We start from the raw sequence: 26,720 nt of genomic DNA, 5'->3' as shown, positions 1-26,720 counted from the left end.
AACAATTGGATAAACAGCTCTTGATAATTTGGAGTGTATGTTTCAATTTAAATATTAAAATTTCGAAGCAATATATTGTAAATTATAATTTGTGACGGCCTTGAAGGATATCGGGTGTCAAAAATGATTGTATCAATTTATTGTTATGCAGTATCAATGTCTTCATAATATATAACATAATAAATCATAACTTTTTTATTATAATCAAAACTTGACAATATCTAAACAGCTATATTTATTTATATCTTAGAGAGATTGTATAGCGGTGTAATGACAAAAAAAATAAAATAAAATGCTTTATTTTTGGAGCATAACTCATAAATCTTTACCAAATTTAGGTATTTCACGCTAGATTAGAATAATACTTCGTTCTTCAAACAAAGTTCTGCATATCAAATGAAGCGTAGGAAATCCCAAGATTATCAAGTGTAAGATATGAGACGGAATTATAATAATCTTTGAGCTATACGATTATAATTACACAATATTAAATTGAAACATACTACTCTAATAAATGCACAAGAAAAAAAAAACCGATAAGCATAAACATCACTAATTTTTTAAATTGTTTTTTTTTATGAAATGTCAAAAACACGTCATCGAATGGCGGGAACTAGGCCTTTTAAAACAACGTACAAAATCAAACACCGCCATAGGAATTAAAGAATTAGTATTAAAACTCGAAAGTGAGAAAAATATTACGATTTATTAAAAAAAATGTGTAAAAACTAAGCTCACGTAACATTCTAGTAATTATCGATGTAGTGTACTAGTGCATGTGATTCAAAAAACTAATTAAGTATAGTGTTTATACTAAAATTATAATAGATAGTATACAATTCTTGAAAATTTTTATCGCAAATAGTGCGGCCAATTTTACTTTATACTTGAACGAATTATAGCATTTTAGATTATTGAATTCGAGTATAATTTTATATAATATTTATATTGTACAGATATTATAGGTAAATTCCCAAATGAAGCAATATCGTTGCAAAAAACGATAAAAAAGACTTGAGAGCAAGATAACAATTCAAATGATTTTCAATTGGAAAAGAGATAAGTATATTGTATTTAATGATAATGTATTATTAGGTACCTAAATCTCATATTCCTACTATGTTTACTCTGGCTGTCTGACGCCTAATCATTATGATTCAGGTGAAATATTATTATCAAATTGTTTACTTATAATGTCACTGATTGATAGATAACATAAGTACGCTTTATTTTATGTGTCTATGTTACAAATAAAATATACCTATTCGAAGTTCTATAACTAAAATAAAGTGATTATTCGTTCATGAATGAAGTGAAATCAATGTCTCAGACATTATATTTTAGGTGATAAGGCTTAGCGTTCCGTTTACAATGGGAATACACGACGGAAAAACATATTAAAATTACTTCATTAGCAAACATATTGCTGTCTCTGTCTTTTTAGTCGAGAAAGAAAGAGATGACATCATTAGAACACTTTAAAATTAAAGTTTAATGTTCTCATATGGGTTTTCCCTTATTATTGGTGCTATATTTATTCATTTGTATCTCGTGTGTGATAATAACACGCAGGAAATACCCAAATTGAAGTGATAAGTTTAATATTAATTAGATATTGTAATCAATATATTTTACGCAGTTTGTTGCCAACTAATATTATTCCCTCGCTGTTATCCTGTTTATGGAATCAACCATGTAATTTGTTGATCCATTTATACCATATATTTGTAGGTACAAAAATAGGACTTAATCCAAATTATTGGTACCTAAAGCACTGGAGTAGCTAGTTAGCTTGGGGTCCTGTTGCAAAACGTAAAGTAGGGCCCTCAACATCTAAACTACAAAACACATTCAAAAAATGATTTGTTGATCCGGGCCTGGAGGCTAACTGAGGTTGAGGGCTCCGGTGCGACGCACCTATCCATACTTTAGCTACGCCACTGCCTAAGGGTGTCCTATTTCAAATTGAATTGCCGATCGATTCAGAATGGGATAGGAGACCGAAAATAAAAATTGTACAAATGTACATACATAGATGGTAGGGTATGAAATTAGCTTCTTTTTCCGTCGTGTATTCATAATAGAACTACGTGCTGCTAGCTATGACAAATCAATAGTTTATGCATTTTATTTATGTTATACGCTTTCAATATCAAACGTTCGACTCAATTACTTTCTAAGTTGTGTATCTTCCACTAGTATAGCTGTACAGTACTCGCTATGTTGTTATTATATTTTTATTACTACGGTTCTGTTAGGTATCGCGTAGTTCGTTAGGTGCGAGTGCCAAACTTATCGGGATTTGAACCGACGCTCATGGACTACGTTCACGACCGCTGCGACATGAAACACGAACTATTTTGAACTGCAATGTCATTTTTAAATACAATTTCTATGTTTCTTTGAAGCCTTACTTTGATAAGTTACGACGTTACTTTATCTGTCTTTTTATATTTTAGTTGCAAATTTTATAAAAAGGAAAAGGTTGAAACGTCAAGCGAAAGAAAAGTTAAGAAAAGTTTTTGCAGTATCATCCAATAGTTCTGAAGGGGTGAAATCGGGCTCGTGTCTTTTAAATAAACTGACATTCAGTAACATTTATTTAATCTTGATGTCAAATAACTTTTAATAACCTTTATCACTAAGGTTAAAATATTGCAATACTTAATACTACATTATGAAACGTTAAGGATTCAACTCTCATAGTACATTCGTTTGTCATTGCAACTGACTGAATTTTAACAAAACTACATCAACCGTGTCCTCATTTAAATAGATATCTATACAAAAATCAAAAACTCATTTAACACGATTGTAAAGCAACAAAAACTGTTATCAACATATTAATCAGTGCTTAATGGGTAGTTGGTTCGTGTGCGTCCGTCACTACACTCATTACGTTATCGCTTGGTCGCTTGATAACAGTAACAACTGTTACTGAAAACTAGTTATTTCGTAGTTAGTATTGTATGTAATCTATGAAACACGATTTTATTGAATCTGTAATATTTTAACAAATATATTTAATGTTTTTTTATAAGGGTCGTTTTATTTCCTAGACGGCTAGTCTACCTCAAACATTTTGTATCAAAGTAAAAGTTATCATTATCGAGATGAACAGGCTTTCTATAAAATATTACCTATAGTTTGATATTTTGAAGTTTACCGTTATTTGTTAAGAACCCATTTTTTCCCTGGGTTTTGCACGTGATATCATATTATTCCACGAAGAACGTACATATAATGATAATATTATTTCAATAAATAATTTGTTACTTTAATATATTTATGGCTACCCTACCTATAATTTTCAGCCTGAGAACTTAACATAGCTTTTCAAACCACGCGGCATGGCAATCAAATATTTACTTAAAACACCTGCTCCTTTCACAACCGTAGCAAATAGATATTGTACATTAATAATGCTTTTTATTGATTTATTTCGACCTCCAAATGTTCTAGCAGTTTCACGGCACAAATGAAATAATACATATCGATCCAGTGAACATTGTATCAACTTAGTAGGTAAGTATTTCTGAATAGTTATTACACTTTATCTTGAATCGTAAAGTAAGTAATTAATACGTTTATACAGCTGTCTGTTTAAGAATTTACTTATCACCTCAATTAGGTATTAGCAATTGTAAGAAACATAAAACTGAATTTTATTTTCTACCTAGGTACCTATCTAGTTTTATTACTTGGAACTAAAATGATTACGTAATTCATAATCATCATTTGATAAATGTTTATAGAGACGCCCTCTCCAAAATGGCACTAAACCATAACTGGTAAAATGTGGGTGTATACGTTTCTGACTAATCTTTTGTGGAAATAAAGGCGTAATGTTACGAACGCGTGAACGGTCAACATATTAGGTCGCATCAGAAAAACTACGAATCAAACTCCAACAACTTAGCCGAATTAATGAAATATTGGTATAAGCATTAATTTATGTTAACCTGCGACCGACACAATTTTGCGAACCATTATATAGCGGCTCTTAAACTTAATGGAAATTTTAAGTCACCTGGTTAAATACGGATACACATTAATTATTTATTGTAATAAAATATTTGCTGTAATATATCCATCAATATTACCTACTCAACCACACATTTATCGCTAACTTATTATGGCATCTATACGAAATACCTACTAAGTACAGATTTACAAGTTCAGATCTAGTGCTCAAATTTAAATAATAATATGCATTTAACCGTCGTTTGTGACTTTGTAACGTTCGCTGAAAGATAATAGATTATATTAACATTAATTTATCACGTTTCTGAAATCGACGAGAGCGTGTTTGTTTCTAGACCAACATGGAATATTGACAGCAGATAAAATTTATCAATACTAATTAAGTATTCGATGATAATTTTGATTACATATTCTTATCTGGGTATTTACCTAGAAGTATTTTTACTGAATACTGGAAATGTTTGGATTATTCACCAGTTCCAGCCGCCTTTCGCAGTCTCCCTTTACGATTTGATGACTGCGTTTTATTGGATTGATTCATAGAGAAAGTAATATTTATGAGTCATTTATAAAGTCATGATTAGTCATGCCACATTTACATACATTACACGTGAAACATCGCATGTTGTTCCGCAATACACATTTATGTATCCGTTATGTGTAACCGATACATTTAAGTATCGAAAAAGAGTCGTTTTTGTGCTAGCAGTACTGTCCTAGTAATAGATGTTGTATTCTACTTTTAGAGGGTAGTTGCAAATAAAATACTGGAATAGACAGGACATTTGTTTATTATCTTACAGCCTATGTGCATCCTAACTAACACTAAATTGTAATTTGTTAAACATATATTAAACATTTACTTAATAATAATAATTTGATTAATTTAACATGATTAGATTGTCATTTCTAAACTTAACACTACAGATTCAATAACTTAACAAACTTAACTAATCAGTCTTTGGTGGGGATCAAAATGCAGAAATATTCTACACAAGTCCAGGGAACAGTTCTGAATATGATTCACACCAAAAATCGCAGTAAAAGTCTGAGAGGGGGCCCATGGGATCTGGCTCACTGAAGGGTGAAGCCAACGACTCATAGCCGAGGTCGGAGCTCAGGTTAGTGTGTGAGGGCGACAGGCCAAGGTTCTCTTCTACAGAGCCAGGTGACATTGTCATTGGAGAGAGCATCTTCATGTCACACTCCAATGTGACCCCTGTACTTGTGTCAGTCAGGGTCCCAAGGTCAGTCTCAATCTGTAGAGGAGTCTCCTCAACAATGTGTTCCTCACATGGCACTTCAATAGTGATGCAGTCGTTGGCTTCATCACAGCTCGCATAGAACATGTCTCCTTTGTCATTGTTGTCTTCTTTAATTTGTACTTCTGTAGGTTCAGTGATGACAATCTCTGGTTTGTAAGGATGCGCATAGGAGTGTTGCGACAATATCCTGTCTACGTCATGCTTGATGTCTATGACTGAACTTTCACTGGATTCCAGGTGCTCTGTTGTGGTCCCCACCACTTTAGCTCCTTCAGGGCACTCTCTAGTGTTCCCGACTGGGGCTTGATTGGATTCCTATAACAAGGAAAAAACAAAGGTTATTATCATGTACCTAATTTCCTTTAAATATGAGAATGCATAGGTATATTAGAAAACTAATGATTTAAAATAACAAGTTTTTATATCCAAGGTTATTTAACTATGCATAGTCGCTGCAATATTGAATATAAATTGCATCATCAAATCGTCCATTTTGTTGTAGATAACAACATTATATTATGTGGGTTGATGTTCCTGTTATGGTACTTATTGGTACTTGGTAACAGTGTTTCATAATATCTTATCAGCTTTATCAAAAGAAGAGTACAATGTTCTATTATAACTGTGTCAATATTGTACTATGACTCAATTTTCGGTATATAAATTAGTCATGACGAAAAATAGATTGATGATTAAATAAATTATCTACAGACAAAGTAGTAAACAATAATAGACCTCATTTGTTTAGTGTCCCTGACAAAGTGAGAGTAAATTAGGTAGGTATCTAAAGAAGTGTAAACTTACATTTTGAGTCTCTCCTGTAGTGCTTGCATCAATTTCTTTGAGGAGGGAGTCTGCAAGTTGATGGAGGGTGTCGAGGTACTCTTCTGAGTCGAAGTGAGCGAGGAGGTCTGCGAGAGGAGACACATCGCCAGGAGCAGGCGAGCCGCGCGGATCGCCGGCGGGGGCCCTTCCTTCTGCTGAGGATCAGACTCTGCTGGTCTGGGGGCACCCGCGACGGTCCGCGCCGCCGCCTCGCTACGTAGCGACGCGTTTTCACTCAACAAACGCTCATTCAAAGCTTTTAAACTTTCCACTTCGCCAGTGAGACGCTCGTTCATATCCATAAAATACTTGATTCTAGACTCCATCTCATCCATTTTCGCCTTCTTCCTGTCTCGTGACGTCTGCGCCGCCACACGGTTCTTCAACTTCCTAAACAAGCAAATACTTCTGTTATAACAATTCACGATTTCTATATAATTGAAGGTGCTAACTCGATAGTTGTACGTAACTGTACATAACGGGCCGTGAGGTCAACACTCTTGAACCAGACTGAACATAGATTTTTTAAGCGATTTGACTATGAGCTATGACTTAAATCAATAATTTATTTGTTTTCTACATTATCAGCCGTAATCAGTTATAAATGGGCCCATTAGTCATGAAATTAATTGACAAAAACACTTATTGAAACAAATAGAAAACTCTAGTAACAGCGCAACGTCATTGACCGGTGACCAATATAAGTTGAACTCTACCGTTTACAAAGGGAAATACGCGACACGCAAGCAACACAGTCAGGAAAATTACTCACTTTCTTTGCATCTTCTCCTCCCATGTTAGATGGTCCAGGCGGCGCTTCCTGGACGGAGCCGGAGATGCGACGTCCACCAGCACCTTCGACTCCATCTCCACATCGTCCACCGCCAGGTAGTTGTTCGGCACAGTGATGATGATTGGGGCGCTCATGTTGGCTTCTTGTAAACACAACTTATAAACAAACACTCCACAACACCGCTTGCTTCACGTAAATATCAATGTCTTAACGTTAACATGCTATTCCGAATTGTAAGTATCAACCATTTGTTAGAGTTCTTTTATTTGATATTTCCTCGCGTGCGAGCTAGAAACGATTGCGTCGTACATGTTCGGGTACTCAGCGAGTAATAAATATTTTCCTAGATTCTCGAAAATGTGTATGTGGTCGATTGTGATTGGTTCATATTATCGGAGGGGCGGTAACAACTTGATGACGATAGCACGAAAGACAAAGATAGACATAGCTTATAATGTTTAGCACGAAAGAGAAAGAGAAAATGACGTCAATTTCATCATATGTTATTACTGAATGAGATAGCATAGCACAAATTAGAATTTGACAGAATGAGACAAAAACTATTTTTAAAAATGAAATACTGCAGCATCGATTTTCACAATTTAATTTATTATTAACATGATTTCGTCTAAAATTAAGCTTTTAACATAAAAACACTGACAACTAAGATTTGGTTTTGTTTGCCATTTAATAACAACAACAAAAAGAAACCCCAATTAATGAGTCACAACCACAACATGACGAAATATTGTCATTCGCCGGTAAACACCGGTACATCGTGCGATGGCTGATGCAATACGATCACACGGAAAGTCATTATGAAAATGGTTTGTGTCTAGTGTAACATCAATAGTTATTGTGTATTCGGATTCTACGTAGGTAATAAAAGCAATTAAGTATATTAGACGATTTTACTTAGTATCAAGACTATACTTCGTACTCATGTGTTAGTTATGAGTAATGAATAGCATAATGACGGCTTTATGCACTTTACCCACTAATATAATAATACCTATATATGTCTTTAAACTGGGACCCAGTTAGACAGACAATATTTACCTTTCAGTTAGTTACTATTACAATAAAGATACATTAAAGGCACGCCGCATGCTTGGATTGCGTAATAGGCCAAAACAGAAACCCATATGTTTTTAAAACCTACGGGTTCGATTCCCGGTTAGGAAAAATGGAATTATCGAACGTTAGAATAGCAGTTTTGGTGTTGACTTTGTAGAGCAAAGAGAACATATACAGCTTTTTTGGCGACATTAGGTTCAAAAAGCTGCCAATGTGCCAGTAAGGGTGTCCAAGAAGTGCGGCGCAGAGGTATAGGTCGCCATGCCGCGATTGCGTTGGGAGGTCATGGGTTTGATTCTTACTCAGAACAATTTTTGTACGATCCACAAAATTAAATAATGGTTTCGGGTCTGGTTGTACTGGTGTCCGTTGTTTATATGTTTGTAAAAGTCTTTGCGTCACCAAAGCTATTCATAGTGCGGGAGTTGCCTTTAAAAAATGCTTCAACTTCCACCTATATAATTTTTTTTGGAAATTATAATTCCCGTTACAAATTTAAGTAACATCATAGGTGTTTACTGTTCAGTGCGTTTGTTACAACGCGATGCGGGTACATAAAACGGAACGCGATCAGTAATGTCGAATGTCACTGTCGTCTGTCAAATTAATGTCAAATCAGCCATTGTGTTGGTGAGTGTTGTTTTCGATCGAAATTGGCAATATTATTCTTCAAACTATAGTTTGATATTAACGTTTTTAATATAAATTATAGATTTTATTACTATCCTCTCTTCAAAATGGCTTCAACAAGTGCCGATTCGCAATCATCTATTGCCCAGAAAACATGGACAATGGCTAATAATATTGAAACGGTATCCAGCGTAGATGAAATATATCGTTACGACAAAAAGCAACAACAAGATATTCTTGCTGCTAAACCATGGGAAAAAGAGTAAGTTGCTCACATTATTTGGAAATCAATAATACATTTTTATTATAAAAACGTATCAGTTACGTGTAATTTTCATTTTGTTCCAGCCCGCATTTCTTCAAAGATATCAAAATATCTGCTTTAGCTTTGTTGAAAATGGTAATGCACGCTCGTTCTGGAGGCACCCTTGAAGTTATGGGACTACTCTTAGGTAACTTCTATGTATTATTCGATACAAACCAATTTCAACATCTAACCTAGAAAGTGCTTTACATTGATATTATTGATGTTTGCAGGTAAAGTAGATGCCAATACAATGATAGTGATGGATTCATTTGCTCTGCCTGTGGAGGGCACAGAGACTCGCGTCAATGCTCAAGCACAAGCCTATGAGTACATGACAGCTTACATAGAAGCAGCAAAACAGGTAATTACATATTTGTATTGCAGGTAAATTATGAACCCTTTGCCCATTTATATTGGTATAAAATTAATAAAATAGACAAGCAGACACTGTATTATAAAGAAGCTCATCAAAATTAAATCCACATAGTCCAAATAGTAGTAAAATAGGAAAGGAAAGAAAGAAAACAAAGAAATTGGTCCACTTGTCTTGTCATTAAAATGTAAAGAAATAGTTACTTCTGCAACTCTTGTGGATCTTGCTGTGTACTCACATACATTTAAGTTCGGATATAACAATATATTATTACAAGACTTTTAGTTTACATAATTTTGAATTACCTATTAAAACATCATCACCTTCAGGTTGGTCGTCACGAGAATGCCATTGGTTGGTACCACAGTCACCCTGGCTATGGTTGCTGGCTGTCAGGCATTGATGTCTCCACACAGATGCTCAATCAGAACTTCCAGGAACCCTTCGTAGCTATTGTCATTGACCCAGTCAGAACTATCTCTGCTGGCAAAGTGTGCCTCGGAGCTTTCAGGACTTACCCTAAGGTTTGTAAATCAGACTATCCATGACTTATAAGTTTGTGAGGTTGATACTTGAGTCGGTCAAAAATACTGGGGATTTCTTTTGGGATATATTGATTATCTGCTGAAATTTAGGTTATGCATTCACTTAAAGACGAAATGTTTTTTAGCTAGCTAGACTTTTGTTATATGTTTATTTATAGGCAACATACCAAGTTACTCAGCTTACTAAATTTTTAAAAGATTTATTTTTGGAAAAGGCATATGAAATGAACGTTTTATTAAGATTTTTTATTGGAATATTTTACCATTTCCAGGGTTACAAACCAGCAAATGAAGAGCCATCAGAGTATCAAACAATTCCATTAAACAAAATAGAAGACTTTGGTGTTCATTGCAAGCAGTACTACTCCCTTGAGGTGTCATACTTCAAGTCCTCCCTGGACCGCAGGCTGCTGGACTCTTTGTGGAACAAGTACTGGGTGAATACTCTCAGCAGCTCCAGTCTTATCACCAATGCTGATTATACCACAGGACAGATTTATGATCTGTCCGATAAGTTGGAGCAGAGTGAAGTTTGTCTTGGTAAGTGATTGGTAGTTTTTGTAATAATAAATTAATGTTGTAGTTTCATATTTGAATGCCACAACATCAGGTCATAATAGAAAACTCTGTTCAAATGGCTCGCATAGATACATTTTCTGGTTAATATAATAATCGCACCAGCAAGGATCTCCACCCGAAAGAGGAAGCAACTAAGCCTCCAGTGCACCACACTAGTCGTGTGGGTATCGGACTTTGCATGCCCTTTCGAAATGTGTTAAACAACTTATTAAGTATGCAACAAATCATAACAATGTTTTTCTTCACAGTAAGAGCAAGTGATAATATTATGTGTTGCCTCGGGGTTGAATCAGGTACACTGGTTTTTCACGTTATTTTTTTTTTGTCCAGGTCGTGGTGGTTTCATAGTTGCCGGCGCGGACCCGCACGAGAAACGCACAGAGGACAAGTTGGGCAAGGCGACGAAGGATGCCTGCAAGACGACCATCGAAGTGATCCACGGCCTCATGGCACAAATGATCAAGGACAGACTGTTCAACAGCGTCAGCGGAAGACCTGCTGCTCCCACACCCATGATTGAGTGATAATATAGCTTTATTATATTCCCAGTGTAATCTTTTGTAAGGTAATAAATATGTGTTTCAATTCCATTACATTGCTTTTATTTGTAGATGTAAAATAAAACAACGACATTGATTATATAAACATTCTCAAATATTTATTAACCAATTTACATAAAATCATTATAATCATTATGTACATCTTTCACATAGCTTTAGTTATACACAAAATCATAAACATCTCACATTGTGGAGGGCCTTCTATTTAATCAGATATAGTAAAACGAAGCACCAAATTGACGATATAATCTTTTGCCAAGCTCTCTTTACATAATCAAAAATAAAATATATGCGTTCACGGTCGTTACATGAATGCTTAGTGAATATAAAAACTACCAAGAGCATGTGCATTCTATACTTCCAGTGGCTTCCAAATTCTATTACATCTAAATTTACATACTCCTACGATATTTCAATAGAATATGCTGGTTAGTCGATAACCTAAACATAAATAGGATGAAAATAAAATATAATAACTAATACCTAAATGTTATGTGTCTCAGCGACGCCGAGACGTGTATAAAATGTTACATTATTCCATTGCTTGCGTAACAGCGGTCTGGGGATGTATATTATTATTTACATCGTCGCAAAGTATAAAATTCTCAATAAAAGGAACAGTACCTTTAACTTGACTGTCTAGCATTTGAAGCGGCTCAAATATTTCATACACAAATAACTACTCTTAACAAAATGCATTATGTAAACGGCCTACGTTCAACTAGTTACATCGACCACAGACTATCTGGAAATTATAAATGTAACGCTTTAAAATACAGTGACGAGCAAAAAATCAAGGCACAAATATTAAAACAATTTATACAGACTTGAAAGTACATAAACATCTTACCTATACCATGCTAGCATGCAAGTGACTAGATGTTTTAGCTCGACAGTGTATTTTAGACCGAGTGACTACGTTAACGCGAGCTCGATACTTGCGCTCGTACACTAGAGTGCATTATCACACGAAAATTATCATAGTAGTGATTTATTTATATTTTATTAAGTACATTCCATACAGCCCTCCAATTCACAGTTTGCTTACTATAAATCGTTTATACATACACAATCTCAATTTATGTACAGCGCGAGCGACACAACAACTAGTACATCCATTTACAATTTATTTAAGGGCAAAATTCTCAAATTCGGGAATGTTCACGTAACGGCTCGAAACCTCAAGAGAATACGACTAAGTTATAAACGTTATAACGACAACGATCCACGTTCATTAAAATTTGTGTCGCGATGCTAAAACTGACAAGCGATCATTCGACAAATAATTTAGTGATAAATAAGGTCGATATGAAGTCGTGAGATAGGCAGGACAGTAAGTAGATCACACTGGTATTACTTCATTTGAGATTGTTATAATACTGACGCACTGTGTCCAGAGACGACTTTGCATTTCGGAACGCCCGGTTCACGATATAACAGTTCGCAGTTCAACGAACATATTGTGCTTTGCGATGCACGCCGAAGTCTTGATAATAAACATTACATAGCGATTCAAAAGTCAGCCAGCTACAGGCCCCTCAAAACTTAATTCCTTACAAGATAATTTCTGACAATAAATAACAAGTTCTCTGGTCACCCAACAATGTACAATTCCGACTAAGAGCTTACAACACTAACACATTGGAATGTTCCGCGAATCTCATAGAATCAGTGAGTTAAGCTACATCTCGATATGATGGCTCGTGAGACGGGTGTAGGCGCTCTCGTGCACGAAATCGGAAGAATTCTGCACTCGTTTAAGAGCAAATTATTACTATGTTAATCGACACCCTCATTATAACTATAAAGATATATAAGGGCATGAAGTCTTCCGATTAGATGTACATGAGCTTAGAGCCTCGTATACAATAGGAAATATTTCATTGCTTTGACGATAAGACATGCATTTGCGCTAATTAGTATAAATTATATGGAAAACACAAAATTTTCAATAGATGTAATGACTATAATGCCAATAATCTCAGTATTTTAGATAAATATTCCTAATATATTGTGATTTAAATGTCATGTCATGTTCGCAATAGTATTTCTTATGTATACGAGGTTATAAATAGTATAGTTAGTAGAAAGATAAGTGTCCAGTGGTCAGTCTTTGTCGAGAGTGGAAAGGCGCCATCATTTGAGACGTGCGAGGACACCGATTGGAGATTAAATCGATCTTTGATACGTAACACAAATACTGGTAAATGTTGTTCAATTTTTCGAAATTGCGATTCCTATTTGATTTTAAATAAATAATTAATTTATGTAATTTATATATTTTTTTGTCGTATATTTGAAGTTAAAATAAGTTTCCAAAACGCTAGTCAAAGAGATACGCTTACTATAGTTTCGTTTGATATTTGTATTTATTGCTTAAAAATAACACGATGTTATTAACTAGACTTTAGTAAGCACATCCCGCTATCGTGACCATAACAGTTAACAATGCAACCGAAATAAATATATTTTGAATAACACTACACACAATATTAACCAGTATTTTAGGGTATAACCCCCGGTTTCTGAGGTACATTTATCGGTAGTTTATCTATTCAATAGCGTTAAAACTCATATAAACTACCGATAGACGTACTCAATAATCGGGCGTAAGTCCAATCGATGTCCATATTCAGCACTTGACTACTTTTAAAACACAAGTGTATTGTATCGAGCGTGGAGTGTGTGTGTGTGTGTGTGTGTGTGTGTGTGTGTGTGTGTGTGTGTGTGTGGTGCGTGGCTAGAGACAGTAGCCGGGCGGGGAGGCCACTCGTCAGTTGAACAGGTCGGGCGGGAAGCTGTTCACCTCGGCCTGCTCCTGCACCGGCGACCCGTCTACGTTGTACGACACTCGTATTCTTAGTCGCAGGGGAGACTGCCGACAAAAAATTATATGTTAGAGAACAGCCCCATTTTTATGCTTCCATTAATTCTGCAAAAGAAGTGTAATAGCAAAAGGCAATATTGCATACTAAAGTGGGGTGGGGTATATGCATATCAATACGGTTAACTTATATATTATATGGACGCATACTGAATTAAGCTTCACTATACTTATTTAGATAAGATTGAAAATAAAAAACATGGTCGTTATTGGTGTTCTTACCCTTGATGGATTAGCGATCTTCAGTACTTGCGTGATCTCGCCTTGTGGCGGCAACACTGTGCCCGACGGTGACATCATATCTAACTGGAACGTCTGCAAACATTGAATAATATAATGTTAATAATGTTTAATTATTATGTCTATATTATGAAGGCTACTCTATTGTCAAATACCGAGCATATGACATGCTGAACTTGAGTGATCTTTACAGCAGAAATCAGAAATTCAACTCATGATTAAATCGGATCTTAGCGATTTTCAGTCAAATGCACTACGATTCTGAACATAACTTATAATATAATCATGTGAACATCAAACGTATCCTTTTGGGGATGTATGCTTAGTAATAAACGTAGTGTTACCCGCGGCACGGCGGCCTGGAACAAGAAGTCAGTGAGCGTGGCGGGCGACGACGACGCGGCGCGCATCGTCAGAGTGACGGAGTCTCCTCCGCGCTGCACCACCAGCACGATGCGGAGGCCGTTCTTGTCCAGTGCTGTCACTGTCGCCAACTCTGTGGATAGGATTACATCGCGTTCAGAAAAATCGTTACAGTCGAAATATTATGGATATATCGCTTACAAAAAAGGACACCTGACTATGAAAGATAACGTTGTTAGATTAGTGGTATCCCAATGTTGATCAAATACTATAATATTACGGTAACCGTAAGGAATGTTTATTCATAGCTAAGTACTAATTTCTGAATCAACTACACATACATATCCATCTTATAGGTATACCGTCAGGTGCTAAATGTAACTCAAGGGCCCCCTGTTCACATTTGCTACGGGCCCCGCGCCGGCTTTATCCGGCACTCGTAGTAACATAGTATATCTTTTTTAATATTTATAAATGGGATGAAATATCTGAAAAGACCTATCGATAGTTAATTCCATGGAAAAGACCTTTTTGACAAACAATACTAGGATGTCATTGACAAACGAAATCGTTTTTCTTACCTTGTGGTGGCGCGACTTGCGTCATAGTGGGGGGAGCGAACAGTCCGTCCAGCAGCAGGGAGGCGGGCGCGGGCGCGGCGGGGGAGGCGGAGATGTTGTTGTTCACCATGCTCGATACCGGCGCGCTCGGCGTTAGCTCCAACCCGCTCAGCAGGTCCAGGATGTCCTGGGTAATGACAATAGCATGCTTTATTGTGACCCGGCCCCAAATACTTGAATAATGTTATGTATATGTGTATGAAGTAAATAATTTATTATGTATTTATGTCTTATGATTTTTTTAACAGTAATCTCATTACTTAAGAAAAGAATCTAATTCGTCATAATATATTTTTTGACTTATTTTTTTAACGCATTGGAGAGTGGATGCTTGTTTAAAAAGAAAAATGGAGATATAGGTAATATATAATAGTAGTAATTCGTTTTTAAATTGTGAAACTTACATTGCTGCTGGTGTTGTTGTTGCTAGGAGGTGGCTGCGACGGTTTATGTTCCACGTCGCCGTTCGTCAGCGAGTCTGAGCCGATGATCAAGTCTAATAGCGCGCTCTGAAACACAATACATTATCGTTTTATACGTGTAACATAAATTGGTTAGAATATTATACCTATTTTAACTTAGGTGTGAAGATTCTTTAGGAAGTGTAGAGGAGCACTAAGGAAGGATTTTTAGAAATTCCCCTTAGAAGGGAGTAAAATAGGTGGGGAAAAGTTTATATGGAAACTAAAGTGCCCCCAGGAGATAATGCGGGCGGCTGCTAATAACCATTAAAATATAAAAAATATATTATCTCTTTTAATTTCTTTGACTTCAAGAATCACAAATGCAATTTAATTGTTATTTTTTTGTTGTTAATGTTTTTGTTACTTTTGTTGGAACTATGGGGGTTACATGTTCAAATTTGAACCATCTCCCTTTAAATAAAGATTTAAAAAAAAAAAGCATCACAAATGAGTACACGGTTCATTAGGTTTCTTTCAGTGAGCTCGTGAGGTATCCAAATATCGAGCATATATGTGTAGATAAAAGATTTTATTACAAGTTCATACATACTATAATACGAAAATGCTTATTCCCCGACCTAATATATCAAGGATGGTCTGAACTTTCGTCCATTCACCAGGTCGGTGAAGGTCGCCGTATAGCGGGATCGTATATGTAGTATAGTATAGTATGTGTACCTGGTCGGGCTTGCTGTGTTCGGGGCTGGTGTCGGACAGCGGGTCGTGTTCGTGGTCGCTGTCGTCGCGGCCGTCGGCGCCCGACGCCGGCGCCTCCATGGCCGGCATGCGCTCCAGCAGCGCGGGCCGCAGGTGAGCGTAGTTCCTGTATATACAATAGACATTATATTACCACTGCTTTACAATCTGTTTCGAACTCATTTCATACGCAAATGTGTACAATTGTTAAGCTGCGGCTTCACTAGACGAATCGAACACGAGTCGAGCACAAAATTCTTCCTAAAACGCGCTCATTCTGAGCTCTTAACTCAGTCCACACTATACAAATTTGTGCTCGGCTCTAACGTAGCAAGCGTAGCTTTACGTATTATTAACATAAAAGCACCATAGTATACCTGTATAATTGCGATAGCTCGACCCCTCTCTGCTGCAGCTCGATATGGATGTGAGAGCCAAACGTATCAATGATCACTCGGATTTTACTGAAAATGTAAAACGAGAAAATATAAAAAAACAGCTCTTCATGCATGTACTCTAAAGGTAAAAGGCCCTGTTTTATTTTTTTAAATTGACGCTAATATGGGCCTGTTCTTGCCACACTAAATCAGTCGCGTATTGAGGTAAGCGTACCATTAATTGCGTATTGTATAGAAAAATAACATATTCGTTAGCTTGACCGACGAACGCATTCGATGTGATGACATAGGAAGAAAGTAAGCCATTATCATTAATCTAATATCATTAACAATGTGCTCAGGACGCTTTCGTCGGCAAATATCGACAAAAATATAGCGTCGTGAGCACCTTCTGATTTGTCGAGTATAGTCAACCGTGGCGGTCAAAGGGTTAACTAAAATTAAAAGATGTGACCAATGTAGGCTGCGCGGAATCGTCATTATTATCCATACTAATATTATAAATGCGAAAGTGACTCTGTCTGTCTGTTACTCAATCACGCCTAAACTACTGAACCAGTTAGCATGAAATTTGGTATGGAGATATTTCGATACCCGAGAAAGGACATAGGCTACTTTTTACCCCGACAAAATGACGCATAATGGGAAAATTAAGGTGGCGGAAGAAGTCGTGGGTAAAAGCTAGTATTGTGTAATACTAACTCTTGGCCGGGCTGCGTGGTGAACCTGGTGGAGAGCTTGGCGAGCGACAGCAGCAGGTACTCCTTGGTGGTGATGGACAGCTGCGTGGACCACAGCAGCTTCTGGTATATGTCGATCACGGACTCCTCCGACGGACGCACGAAGTCATCTGGAATTACAACATCTTTGGTTAGAAATATTTAAACGTTATATTATATTGTGAACTCCCCCTCGTTTGGGACCAGACCCTTGCCCAACAGAAAGACAATAACGGTATTTAAAAAAATTGTGAATATAAAATCTACTGAATGGACTTTTTTGGATAACTGTTAAATGTAGAATGCACAGAGCTAAGTTGTTTTTTTGCAACAGAATAATTACAGAAAAGCAATGGCTCTCTAATACCTAGCCTTATTTGCTGGAATTTGTTGACCTGTACATTTTATTACAATGTTTTAGTTTCGAATTTATAAACGTACTAGATGAAAACCAGGCTTCGCTCGGATGAGTTTTCCTATGGCAATCACAGCAATGCCGTAGCAATGGTAACACTTGTCAAAAACAAAATGTTCACCAAACGTCATCAACTGGAGAATTCAAAATGGCGACTGTGGTCTTTTTGTCAGTGCCATTAGAATTTAACGAAATTGTCTGTAATTCGAATTTTGTTGTAATATTATGTTGTCGACTCAAAATATTTTTTTCTATGGTTTGCTTTTCATATAAGCTTTCAATCAAGTCTACCGTACCCCTTGGCGAAATTATTAATATAGATAGAAGAGAGTTATTAGAAGGTTATGGTACAAACTCACCGATGCCATCCTCGTCGACCATAGAGATAGCGTTACTGGCTTCCGAGACCAACAAGTCACCGTATTCACCGATCGTCCACGCCGCTACCTGGAAACGCAAACATACAACATTAATTAAATGTACTAAAACAACTTACTAACAAGACCTTTATAACACCGACCGCGTCTTTTTCCCATAGAGTAGGCGTTTACAACATTGCTCTAAATTAAAATTCTGTAGTTGCTAAAGGCTCTACCACCTTTCGGAGCTAGTGTTAGATTCAGTAATTGTGTCAATATTTGACCTAAATAAAAAAATGATTTGATTTTGATGGGTAGTTGATTTCATAATGTAAATTTTCTTTGCTATTTTGCAGAAGCCAGCAACCTCTTAATCACAAGACTATGGCTGCCTTTACACACACACACACTGTATCGCACATTATTAGGAGCGTACAGGATTACGTGGGAAAGCAGCGCGGTCTTCGAGAGCTATTTTGCTCGCGGGCTTGACTGATGAGCGTGGCGCGTGGTCTTTCCTTTCCCCTTACACGCGCGCTTTTTCACGCGCGATTGTTGTTTCATGCGCGATAGAGCGTGTGTAAAGGGGGCTTATGTCATAGTTAAAACTACTTTACAGGGTGGTGCTTTTTCCTTCTTGTAATTTTCTTTATCTGAAGATGAGGTCATAGACCCTCGGTGCTATGTGAGTGACCTGTATGAGCGGCTGCTTCTCGGTGGCGTCGCCCGAGGTGGCGGAGCGCTGCAGCGACGTCCACAGGCGCATGGCGGCGTAGGCCTGGCGCTCGGCCGCCGCGCCCGACACGATCTGCAGCGTGCTCGACACCGTGTCGTCGCGCAGGTAGTTGCCCGCCTGACACACACACGTTATATTGTTATTTATCTATATAGCTTTGGCTTTATACTAGCAACTGTTAACATAATGTATCGAGAATTAATTATGTGCCAAAAATTATTGTTTTAAATATTTGCTGTAAATGTGTGCATGGGCCAAAGCACGCAAGTTAGCAAAATCAGTCATTCAATTTACACATTCTATAAAAAACATGTCAAGATCGCTAAATATCAAAACTTGCACATAAGCTTTAAAATAACTTAAACTAAAATTTAAAAACTTTAAAATTGTTGTTGAGTCAGATAGTTATTTCATTATATTTGTTGGTGCAAATACTTGAGTTGTAGTTGTACCTTGAGCAGTACTCTGAACAGCGTGTCGAGATGCCACTTGTTGTTGGGCGCGTATCTCTCTGCAGCGAGGACCATGGCGCTGGAGCAGTGCGCCTTGAACTCGGCGTCCGAGCGCTCCAGGAACGAGAGCAGCTCCTTCATCATGCTGCGGATGTTCTGGCCGTTGATGAGAGCGAATGATAACTCCATCGCTCGTCTGCGGATTGATACGTCTGGGTCCTGGAAGGAGAAATAGTGATGACGAGATGTGGGATTTTTTAAATGTTCTTTTACTTGTTTTTGTGTTTGTAGTTTCTAGCGACCTACAATCTTTTTAAAAAAAACGTTTTTAAATGGCACTAAGGATATAATTTTGTAAGGGTGTTTAAGTGTCAAAAGTGTCAGTAAACTTAGTATTTTTACTTATCATTATATGTATTTTGTGGCATAAGATTATGATTGCAATTTATTACATACTTCAACTGCAAACTTTGTGTAAACAGCTGGCATTTTTAAATCAAATAGTAGAAAATGTAGAGATTGTATATTGTAAGGGTAACATACCTTCAAACACTCCAAAATAGTAGTCCTATGTCTTTGAACAGCCGACGTGTCAACATGTACAGTTCTCAGCAGCGTATTCAGCGCTACATATCTGATATTCTTATCGTTATTGAGCAGGAATCGTCCGAGAATGTTGATGGCTAGTACTCGTAGACTGCTCTCGGACTTAATGTCCATGATCGAGAGCACCGTCTCGTATAGGATCGTGTTGCCAACGTTCTTACTCGTCTCCGTGTTGGTAGCGACCTGGGCGAGGATGTCGTTCATCGCTTCTGATGCTTCCGCGTCGTTTTTACCTAGTATTCTTAGAAGACGGAGGATTTTCACCTGCAATTTTTGAGTGTGGTTAAATTATGGTTGTTTTCCTGAATTCTGGCTGTTTTTGGGACATGATTAACGCAACATTTGTGGTATGACAATAAATTGTGAGCTGAAAATACCTTAGGTTGAATTTATCTAAATTATAACTTAGGAAAGACTGAGCGTTGCTAACGTTAACAAAATTGGCTAGAAAAATAAAAAGGCTTTTGCATTTCAGTGAGCTAAAAAGCTGTAGGAAATTAAAAGCATTTTTATCTGTACCTTTTGTTTCTATTACATCTACATTAAATATCTCAGGAGATACGAGTTGTATTATTACAGGCTGCTTAAATATGTACTGGTTATTTCAGTAAGTTAAAACAGTCAACCTGAATGTGAAATTACTAGCCAGATAGCATACTAATATATTATCTACAAATACTACTTTTAATGTTGTACATTTTAAAGTAACAGATACTAAGATAGAGCTCAAGGCAGACCTATGACTTTTCATATTGCCTATTTTCCTATAATTTGCAATTGGGAAAATTGAGTCCAGTTTTCCGGTCCCACTTCCAAGGAAATAATTTAGTATGATAAATGTATGTATAAGATAACTACTTCTAATTTATTTGTCACACATAAGGTCAGGAGTAATAAGTATTGATAGTTATTGCGCTAATACTTTGTACGCAAATACTAAATAATTAAATAATGACTTATTATATTTTTGTACTGCGCAGTTTTATTTATGCAGCCATCAGTAGATTCTTTACTTCTAACAATAAGCATGTTAATTATATTTTATTCACTGACTGAATAACTGTAGAATAGTTTGTGCCCCAAGAGCAAATGCAAACCTCTTTCATTCAGAAAAACAAACTTTCTTATTTAAGTAGTAAATTAATTCATTGTTTTATTGTCTTGTGTTCCCAAACGCTACTCCATTTAATGGCACATAACCCACTTTAACGTACTAAGCAAGTTAAACATGCAACAGTAGTCTTCAAGATAGGCCTTTGTAAAACTTTAAGTGACACATCTAACTTATGTATAAGACGAAGCAACAAGTAATACATAAACAATTACCTGTAGGAACGGGTCCGAAACGCCGCTGACATCGTGCTCCGGCGAATATCCCGCAAGTATCAAATTTTTCAATATTCTCACCAAATTCGGTACGATCTACAAAAACAAACTCATGCTTTACACACACAGTATACCAACAAAATAAAAAAACCAACGTGTCACCCAAGGCACATATATATAAAAATATATAAAAGTATTTGCAAAGCGATAAAAATAAAATTTTACTTTACATGTCAGGCATATACTAAATACTGTCGAAAATTTAATGATTATTTTACTTGTACAGGCGTTACGAACACGATACGACAGCGAATATACATGGGACTGGGCTTATATCGATACAATAAATAAAATATGGCCGATTTGTTGTTGTATTAGTCACTGGAACTCTCTTGTGCTCAAATCATACTGTGTCTGAGTAGTTAGTAATGTGGGTTTACAAAGGGTTTCCAGGTGGGACGTTTCACAAAGCGTTTAGGTATTAGATATTGCGACTGTCCTGATTTACGAATATGCTTTAAGAAATCCTTCCCATATACAAAATGCATTATTGATTTGGCATACTTATTATAGCTAAATACCCAGAAATGTTGTGACAGAAATGGCCATCAGATAAAATCTTTCTTACAACCTCGAACAAAATTGCAACCAGAACAAAAAATTGGTGGAGAAGCACATTTGGTGTTCAAAAGGATCCACGTGTACTCTACTTTTATTATTCAATAAAAAAAATAAAAATAAACTTTTCATTTAAAGCTTTATGTCGCAAAACGCCTCACATGAAAACCCATTTACATTATACCGAAATACATATATGGATAGAAAATACCGAGAGAAGTTTTCAAAGTTACTGCACTACCAAATTACAAGTATACTACTAACTACATGAGTTGATACATACAATATCAAGTATCAAAATATACAAATATACAATGTATTGTACCAATAATTTGGCAGCAATAGTCAACTGCTATCTATTTAGAGAGAAAAATGATGTTTTTTAGAAAGTTTCTATCTACCTATGATCACTGTTATGTGCCTACTTCGGTGCTATTCACATGTATTACTTTACGCTACTCAGATGATTGAGTTTTGTTTTAAACCTTTATGAGTTTGTCCCAAGGTATGGAGAAAGCCTTCAAGTCAACTTCAATATATTCAGATTTTCAAGTGTCAAAAAAATTTAAATTAAATGAAACAATTACAAATATAATATGAGAGATATTGAAATTGAAAATTTAGTATCCATTTTGCATCCGGTAAGACTGGAAGCCGACTCTAACATAGTTGAAAGAGAGGCTACGTTTATGATTGTAATTTCAAAAAAATAACACTTTTAATTGGGTAAAAAGTTTCTTCATTCTATTTGAAAAGAAAACCTGTTTTTTTTGTAAAGTGTATTAGAGTGGTACAACGTGAAGGCTTGATCCATAAAGTTTGTATATAAAACCATGTATAAATATGGTTATATAACCAACACAATAAACATTACAATCATGCTTGTATTGTAGTCTGATCACATTGTGGCGAGCAACTAAAAACGCTGTAATTTATAGTAAAATCTATTGTTTTTTTGTAAAATATTGCGTAATGGAACATTTTAATACCTTTTTTAAATCATTTTAGTACTATGCTGTTGCTTGGTTATTTATTAATGTGTTAAAAAGAGAGTTATGTGTTGTGTGTTTTAGCAACGGAACTTTTTTCAATACATTTGACTTTAGTTCGCTCTCGTGCATACTTTTATGTAAACTATTATTATAACAAATATATTAACTTTTTTTACTAGAGCCTAAACTAATATTTTGGTCTTGAATAGTTTTTTAGTATAAAAAAAACGATTTACTTTACTAGTGTAAAAATATTTTCATTTTTTGCTTCAATATTATTCAACAGGCAATACCTCTAGTACCACTGTAAAATTGTCTTTAGACAAGAGTTTCTAATTTCTATTCTTTTACTGGACATTTTTTCATAAATTTCAATTTATTTTCTTCTTTAGCTACAATTACTAACGATTTTTGTTCATAACGTTAAACTATCCTTAAAAATCAACACTATAAGGTATAAAATGTTTTTACAAAACAATGTAATCAGACTACAAACACGTATAAAGTGCATGGATCAGCGTTTGCATGTTACCTCGCGCTGTCCGCTCTCCTACGGGACAACATAAACATAAGTATGATTAGTGTATAATGATTACATGATAACTTAACTAAAACAATTCTGTAGGCTTAAAGGTATATTATGAATATCAGTAGTGTGGTTAAAGTCTAATAACTTATTAATTTAGGTCTAATATTCGGCCCAATACGCAAACGACTCTCAATTTTAAGTGTTCTAAGTATTTCTCGCTATAACACACGTCAAAGTAGCAGCAACTGCACGAGGTTTATACTTTTTGAAGGGACTTTAACATGTTTTTTTATTTTTTCGGCCTAAATAGAAAACAATAGAATAGCAAGTGTTACTACAAATAAATAAATAATACTGGAAGACTCTGACCACACTACTTGACGTGTTTTGCTATGTTTTGAGGAAATTCCCTTAAATAGTCAGTTTGGGCTTTACCGCAATGATTCATAGATAATGTTTTCTTAGTATAGTCTTAGTAGCTCGCTACTAAGTTAACGGTTAACGCCTACGTTTGCTTGTGTATGTAGAGTTATAGAAAATTACGAAAACTTAAAATCAATTGACTTTGAGATTCATGAACCAAATTAAATCTACATAATCGTTAAAAATATCCTTTCTTCATTAAACTAGGGTTGCCAGAGCCAGGCTGATCATTTCCGGGACATTTCTGGGGCCACGAAAGAAATCTTAGTTTTGGTCTTGGGTCCGAGACTACATTACGTAGGAATAACAAAATTTAAATGCATAAAAACTCTTCACTGGGCCCAATACGGGGCAAGAGTCTCCTCCTGAACGAGGAAGGGGTTAAGCCTTGGGTTATTTAAGTATATTAGGTCGGGGAAAAAGTCTTTTCGCATTATAGTATGTATGAACTTGCAATAAAATCTCTTTGGCTTCAAGAATCACAAATGAGTACACGTTTCATTAGGTTTCTTTCAGTGAGCTCGTGAGGTACCCAAATATCGAGCTTTTTTATGTAGAGAAAAGATTTTATTACAAGTTCATACACACTATAATGCGAAGAGACTTTTTCCCCGACCTAATATTTAAATCCATGATTTAAATGCATAAAAACTCTCTTCACTGGGCCCACTACCGCCCTAGAGTCTTCTCCTGAACGAGGGAGAGTTTGGGCTTTGGGTTATTTAAATATACGATTGAAGAAATCAGTAGTATAACAAATCCGTTATTAACAAATAAACTGCCACGCGTTTGCCGTTAGAGTTATTAAACAAAAACATCGCGATAACGGCTAACAGACCGTGGACACGTTGCTATTGATATGATAAGACTGATAACGACCAGTTATAATTGTAACAGAGAACTGATAGTGATAGCTGCTTTATTTACTTTTCATATTTTTATATTGCTCCTGACTAATGACAAAGACTTGCTTTTTATAAGGCCTTGTTTCCATGGTTTTAATTTGAATTCATGAGCATCCTTTGAACTTAATATTTTTGATACGATTAACGATATACTTCGGGCTTTAGTAAATTACGTATTAATGTTTTTTTTCAAGACTTAGTGATAAAGTAAGTATCAAAATTTTAAAGTGAGGTACTGCACGGTATGAAAATTGTTCTTGAATTATTATTAATTAATACATATTATTATTATAGTATCTGGTTTGCATTATTTATACATAGAATTATGACTCATATATTATTATTAATCTCTCATTATACATTATAAATATAGGTAAGTAAATAATAAGTATACAAGTAGCGTTCTACGTGATTTCAAATCACTTCATAAATAGCGGTAATTTAAGAAAAGTTGAGTATATCCCGTTTTTCTAACCGCTTGCTCTAACTAAACCAGCATTGTATGTTCGACGTATAAAGTAGTAAGTCTGTTATAGCAATTTCAATGTATATTTGTATGTAATAATGACGCGTCAAGATCAAAGTGGGTGTGTATGTAGCGGCATCGATTATCTGGTTAGAAATCAAATGGAAACCAGTCTGGCAAACTGGTTTATCTGCTAACTAGAAGATGTTGACGTATAATTATTATCGTCTACTGAACTGGATGTATTGATATGATTTATAGAAGAGGCCTATGGAATACACGTGTAAGGCGGTTAGAAAATTGGTTGAGATTTTAACTTTTAAACAAACGTGTAGTTATAAGTTTTTGGCAAACGGTGTGAAAACTCTGTATTTAATTTAAACTTCCCAAAAAGAGATCCAAAAATGGATCAATTTTATAAATATGCGAACTACTTCACTTCCGATTATCACATTAAATTGCTCAGTCTCCAACAACGGCTTGTGTATCTTATGCCGAAACGTCTAGCCAACCAAGTTAAAAAGTGCATGATGAAGTAAGTACCTCACTAAATACAATAATTAAATCATATTATTTAATCCTATAATTTACCGCTAGTTCGGAAGTAAGGACCAATAACTACTCTTACTGAGTACTACACTTTCTTTCCTAATCTAGCAAAATTCCATCAATGATATGTTTATTTTGGTAATAAATTAGTTATCAACACAAAGAACAGCAAATGTTAGACGATTCATCACATAACAATGTACGTGGTACGTAATAAGGACATCTATCACACAACACAATGGAGTAATGAGCGTTATAACATAAAGCACTGTACAAATGTACGCTCCTGCTGTTTTCGCGGTTATTGTGGTAAAACAAACATAATTTATTTATACATAGGTAATGCTAGTTTATATTTATAACTTTAAGGTCTGATTTTACTGTTGTAATATATGACTTTCAATGAGCTTTTCAACATCAAATAGACGACTTTTTTTGAAGAATAACTTTGTCGTAATTTCTATGATGTCAAAGTGTGTAAGTCATTTAAAGAAAACAAGTACTAGACGATTGAAAAATGAAGCCTAAGAAAATAATGTAGCTGGCTTAGGGTGGATTTTTGTAACATAAGATAAGTGAAACAATTTTGAACTTTTGGGGAGACTGTCAAAAATATAAATTGACTTCGAACAAAGCTATAATTATGACGACGAAAACATCAGCTTGTTAGATTTTCTTTTATTGACTGGAAAATAGTAAAATCACCTATAATCGTGGGACCCGATTTAATTACGAGGCATTAAAACCTATGCTTAATCAGAATGGGACGTAATAACATTTTGATTGGCTGGAAAATCTATGTTTGTGTGTAGAGCTATCGATATGAGCTTTGTTTTATAAAAAAATACGTAGAATCTGATTTAGTGAAAAAAACAATAAAAATGAAGTATCAATTTAGTAAAACTATGTATACTGGTTTTCTTATTCGGTTTTCGCTTCAGTGAAATAAAAAAAACATTATGTAGAGTAAAAATCGTAAGCCGATAATGGCTTTCGAACATTATTTTAGAAGATTGGAAACA

At 35.6% G+C, this 26,720-nt stretch overlaps 3 protein-coding genes across 6 annotated transcripts in view; 1 reads left to right on the top strand and 2 right to left on the bottom strand.

The window, feature by feature from the left end:
* Positions 1–5,355: 5,355 nt before the first annotated feature.
* On the bottom strand, positions 5,356–7,208 carry Xbp1 (X box binding protein 1). The gene is made up of 3 exons (XM_076113097.1): positions 6,847–7,208; positions 6,054–6,464; positions 5,356–5,564 (listed from the first exon to the last, which is right to left on the bottom strand). The coding sequence occupies exons 1-3, from the start codon at positions 6,999–7,001 to the stop codon at positions 5,459–5,461; spliced, it is 672 nt and encodes a 223-aa protein (XP_075969212.1). The 5' UTR covers positions 7,002–7,208; the 3' UTR covers positions 5,356–5,458.
* A 1,266-nt stretch (positions 7,209–8,474) lies between these two features.
* CSN5 (COP9 signalosome subunit 5) lies at positions 8,475–10,968 on the top strand. The gene is made up of 7 exons (XM_076113096.1): positions 8,475–8,574; positions 8,657–8,836; positions 8,923–9,026; positions 9,112–9,242; positions 9,584–9,778; positions 10,072–10,339; positions 10,709–10,968. The coding sequence occupies exons 2-7, from the start codon at positions 8,682–8,684 to the stop codon at positions 10,900–10,902; spliced, it is 1,047 nt and encodes a 348-aa protein (XP_075969211.1). The 5' UTR covers positions 8,475–8,574; positions 8,657–8,681; the 3' UTR covers positions 10,903–10,968.
* Positions 10,969–11,010: 42 nt separating this feature from the next.
* The window catches only part of AP-1gamma (adaptor protein complex 1, gamma subunit), a 36,938-nt gene continuing 21,228 nt past the window's right edge, over positions 11,011–26,720 (bottom strand). For all 4 annotated transcript variants that reach the window (XM_076113086.1, XM_076113087.1, XM_076113088.1 and 1 more), the window contains exons 7-19: positions 21,217–21,312; positions 19,828–20,154; positions 19,285–19,503; positions 18,791–18,949; positions 18,097–18,184; positions 17,306–17,453; positions 16,583–16,669; positions 16,188–16,332; positions 15,450–15,554; positions 15,007–15,172; positions 14,407–14,558; positions 14,045–14,137; positions 11,011–13,813 (exon numbers count right to left, since the gene is read on the bottom strand). In XM_076113086.1, the coding sequence (XP_075969201.1) occupies positions 13,712–13,813; positions 14,045–14,137; positions 14,407–14,558; positions 15,007–15,172; positions 15,450–15,554; positions 16,188–16,332; positions 16,583–16,669; positions 17,306–17,453; positions 18,097–18,184; positions 18,791–18,949; positions 19,285–19,503; positions 19,828–20,154; positions 21,217–21,312 (1,887 nt within the window). In that variant the 3' untranslated portion in view covers positions 11,011–13,711. The remainder of the gene's footprint in view (positions 13,814–14,044; positions 14,138–14,406; positions 14,559–15,006; positions 15,173–15,449; positions 15,555–16,187; positions 16,333–16,582; positions 16,670–17,305; positions 17,454–18,096; positions 18,185–18,790; positions 18,950–19,284; positions 19,504–19,827; positions 20,155–21,216; positions 21,313–26,720) is intronic.

This window comes from Anticarsia gemmatalis, chromosome 4 (assembly GCF_050436995.1).
Source record: "Anticarsia gemmatalis isolate Benzon Research Colony breed Stoneville strain chromosome 4, ilAntGemm2 primary, whole genome shotgun sequence".
Classification (NCBI taxonomy): domain Eukaryota; kingdom Metazoa; phylum Arthropoda; class Insecta; order Lepidoptera; family Erebidae; genus Anticarsia; species Anticarsia gemmatalis.
The sequence above is the reverse complement of the archived record's forward strand: the minus strand, read 5'-3'. Positions and strand labels throughout refer to the sequence as shown.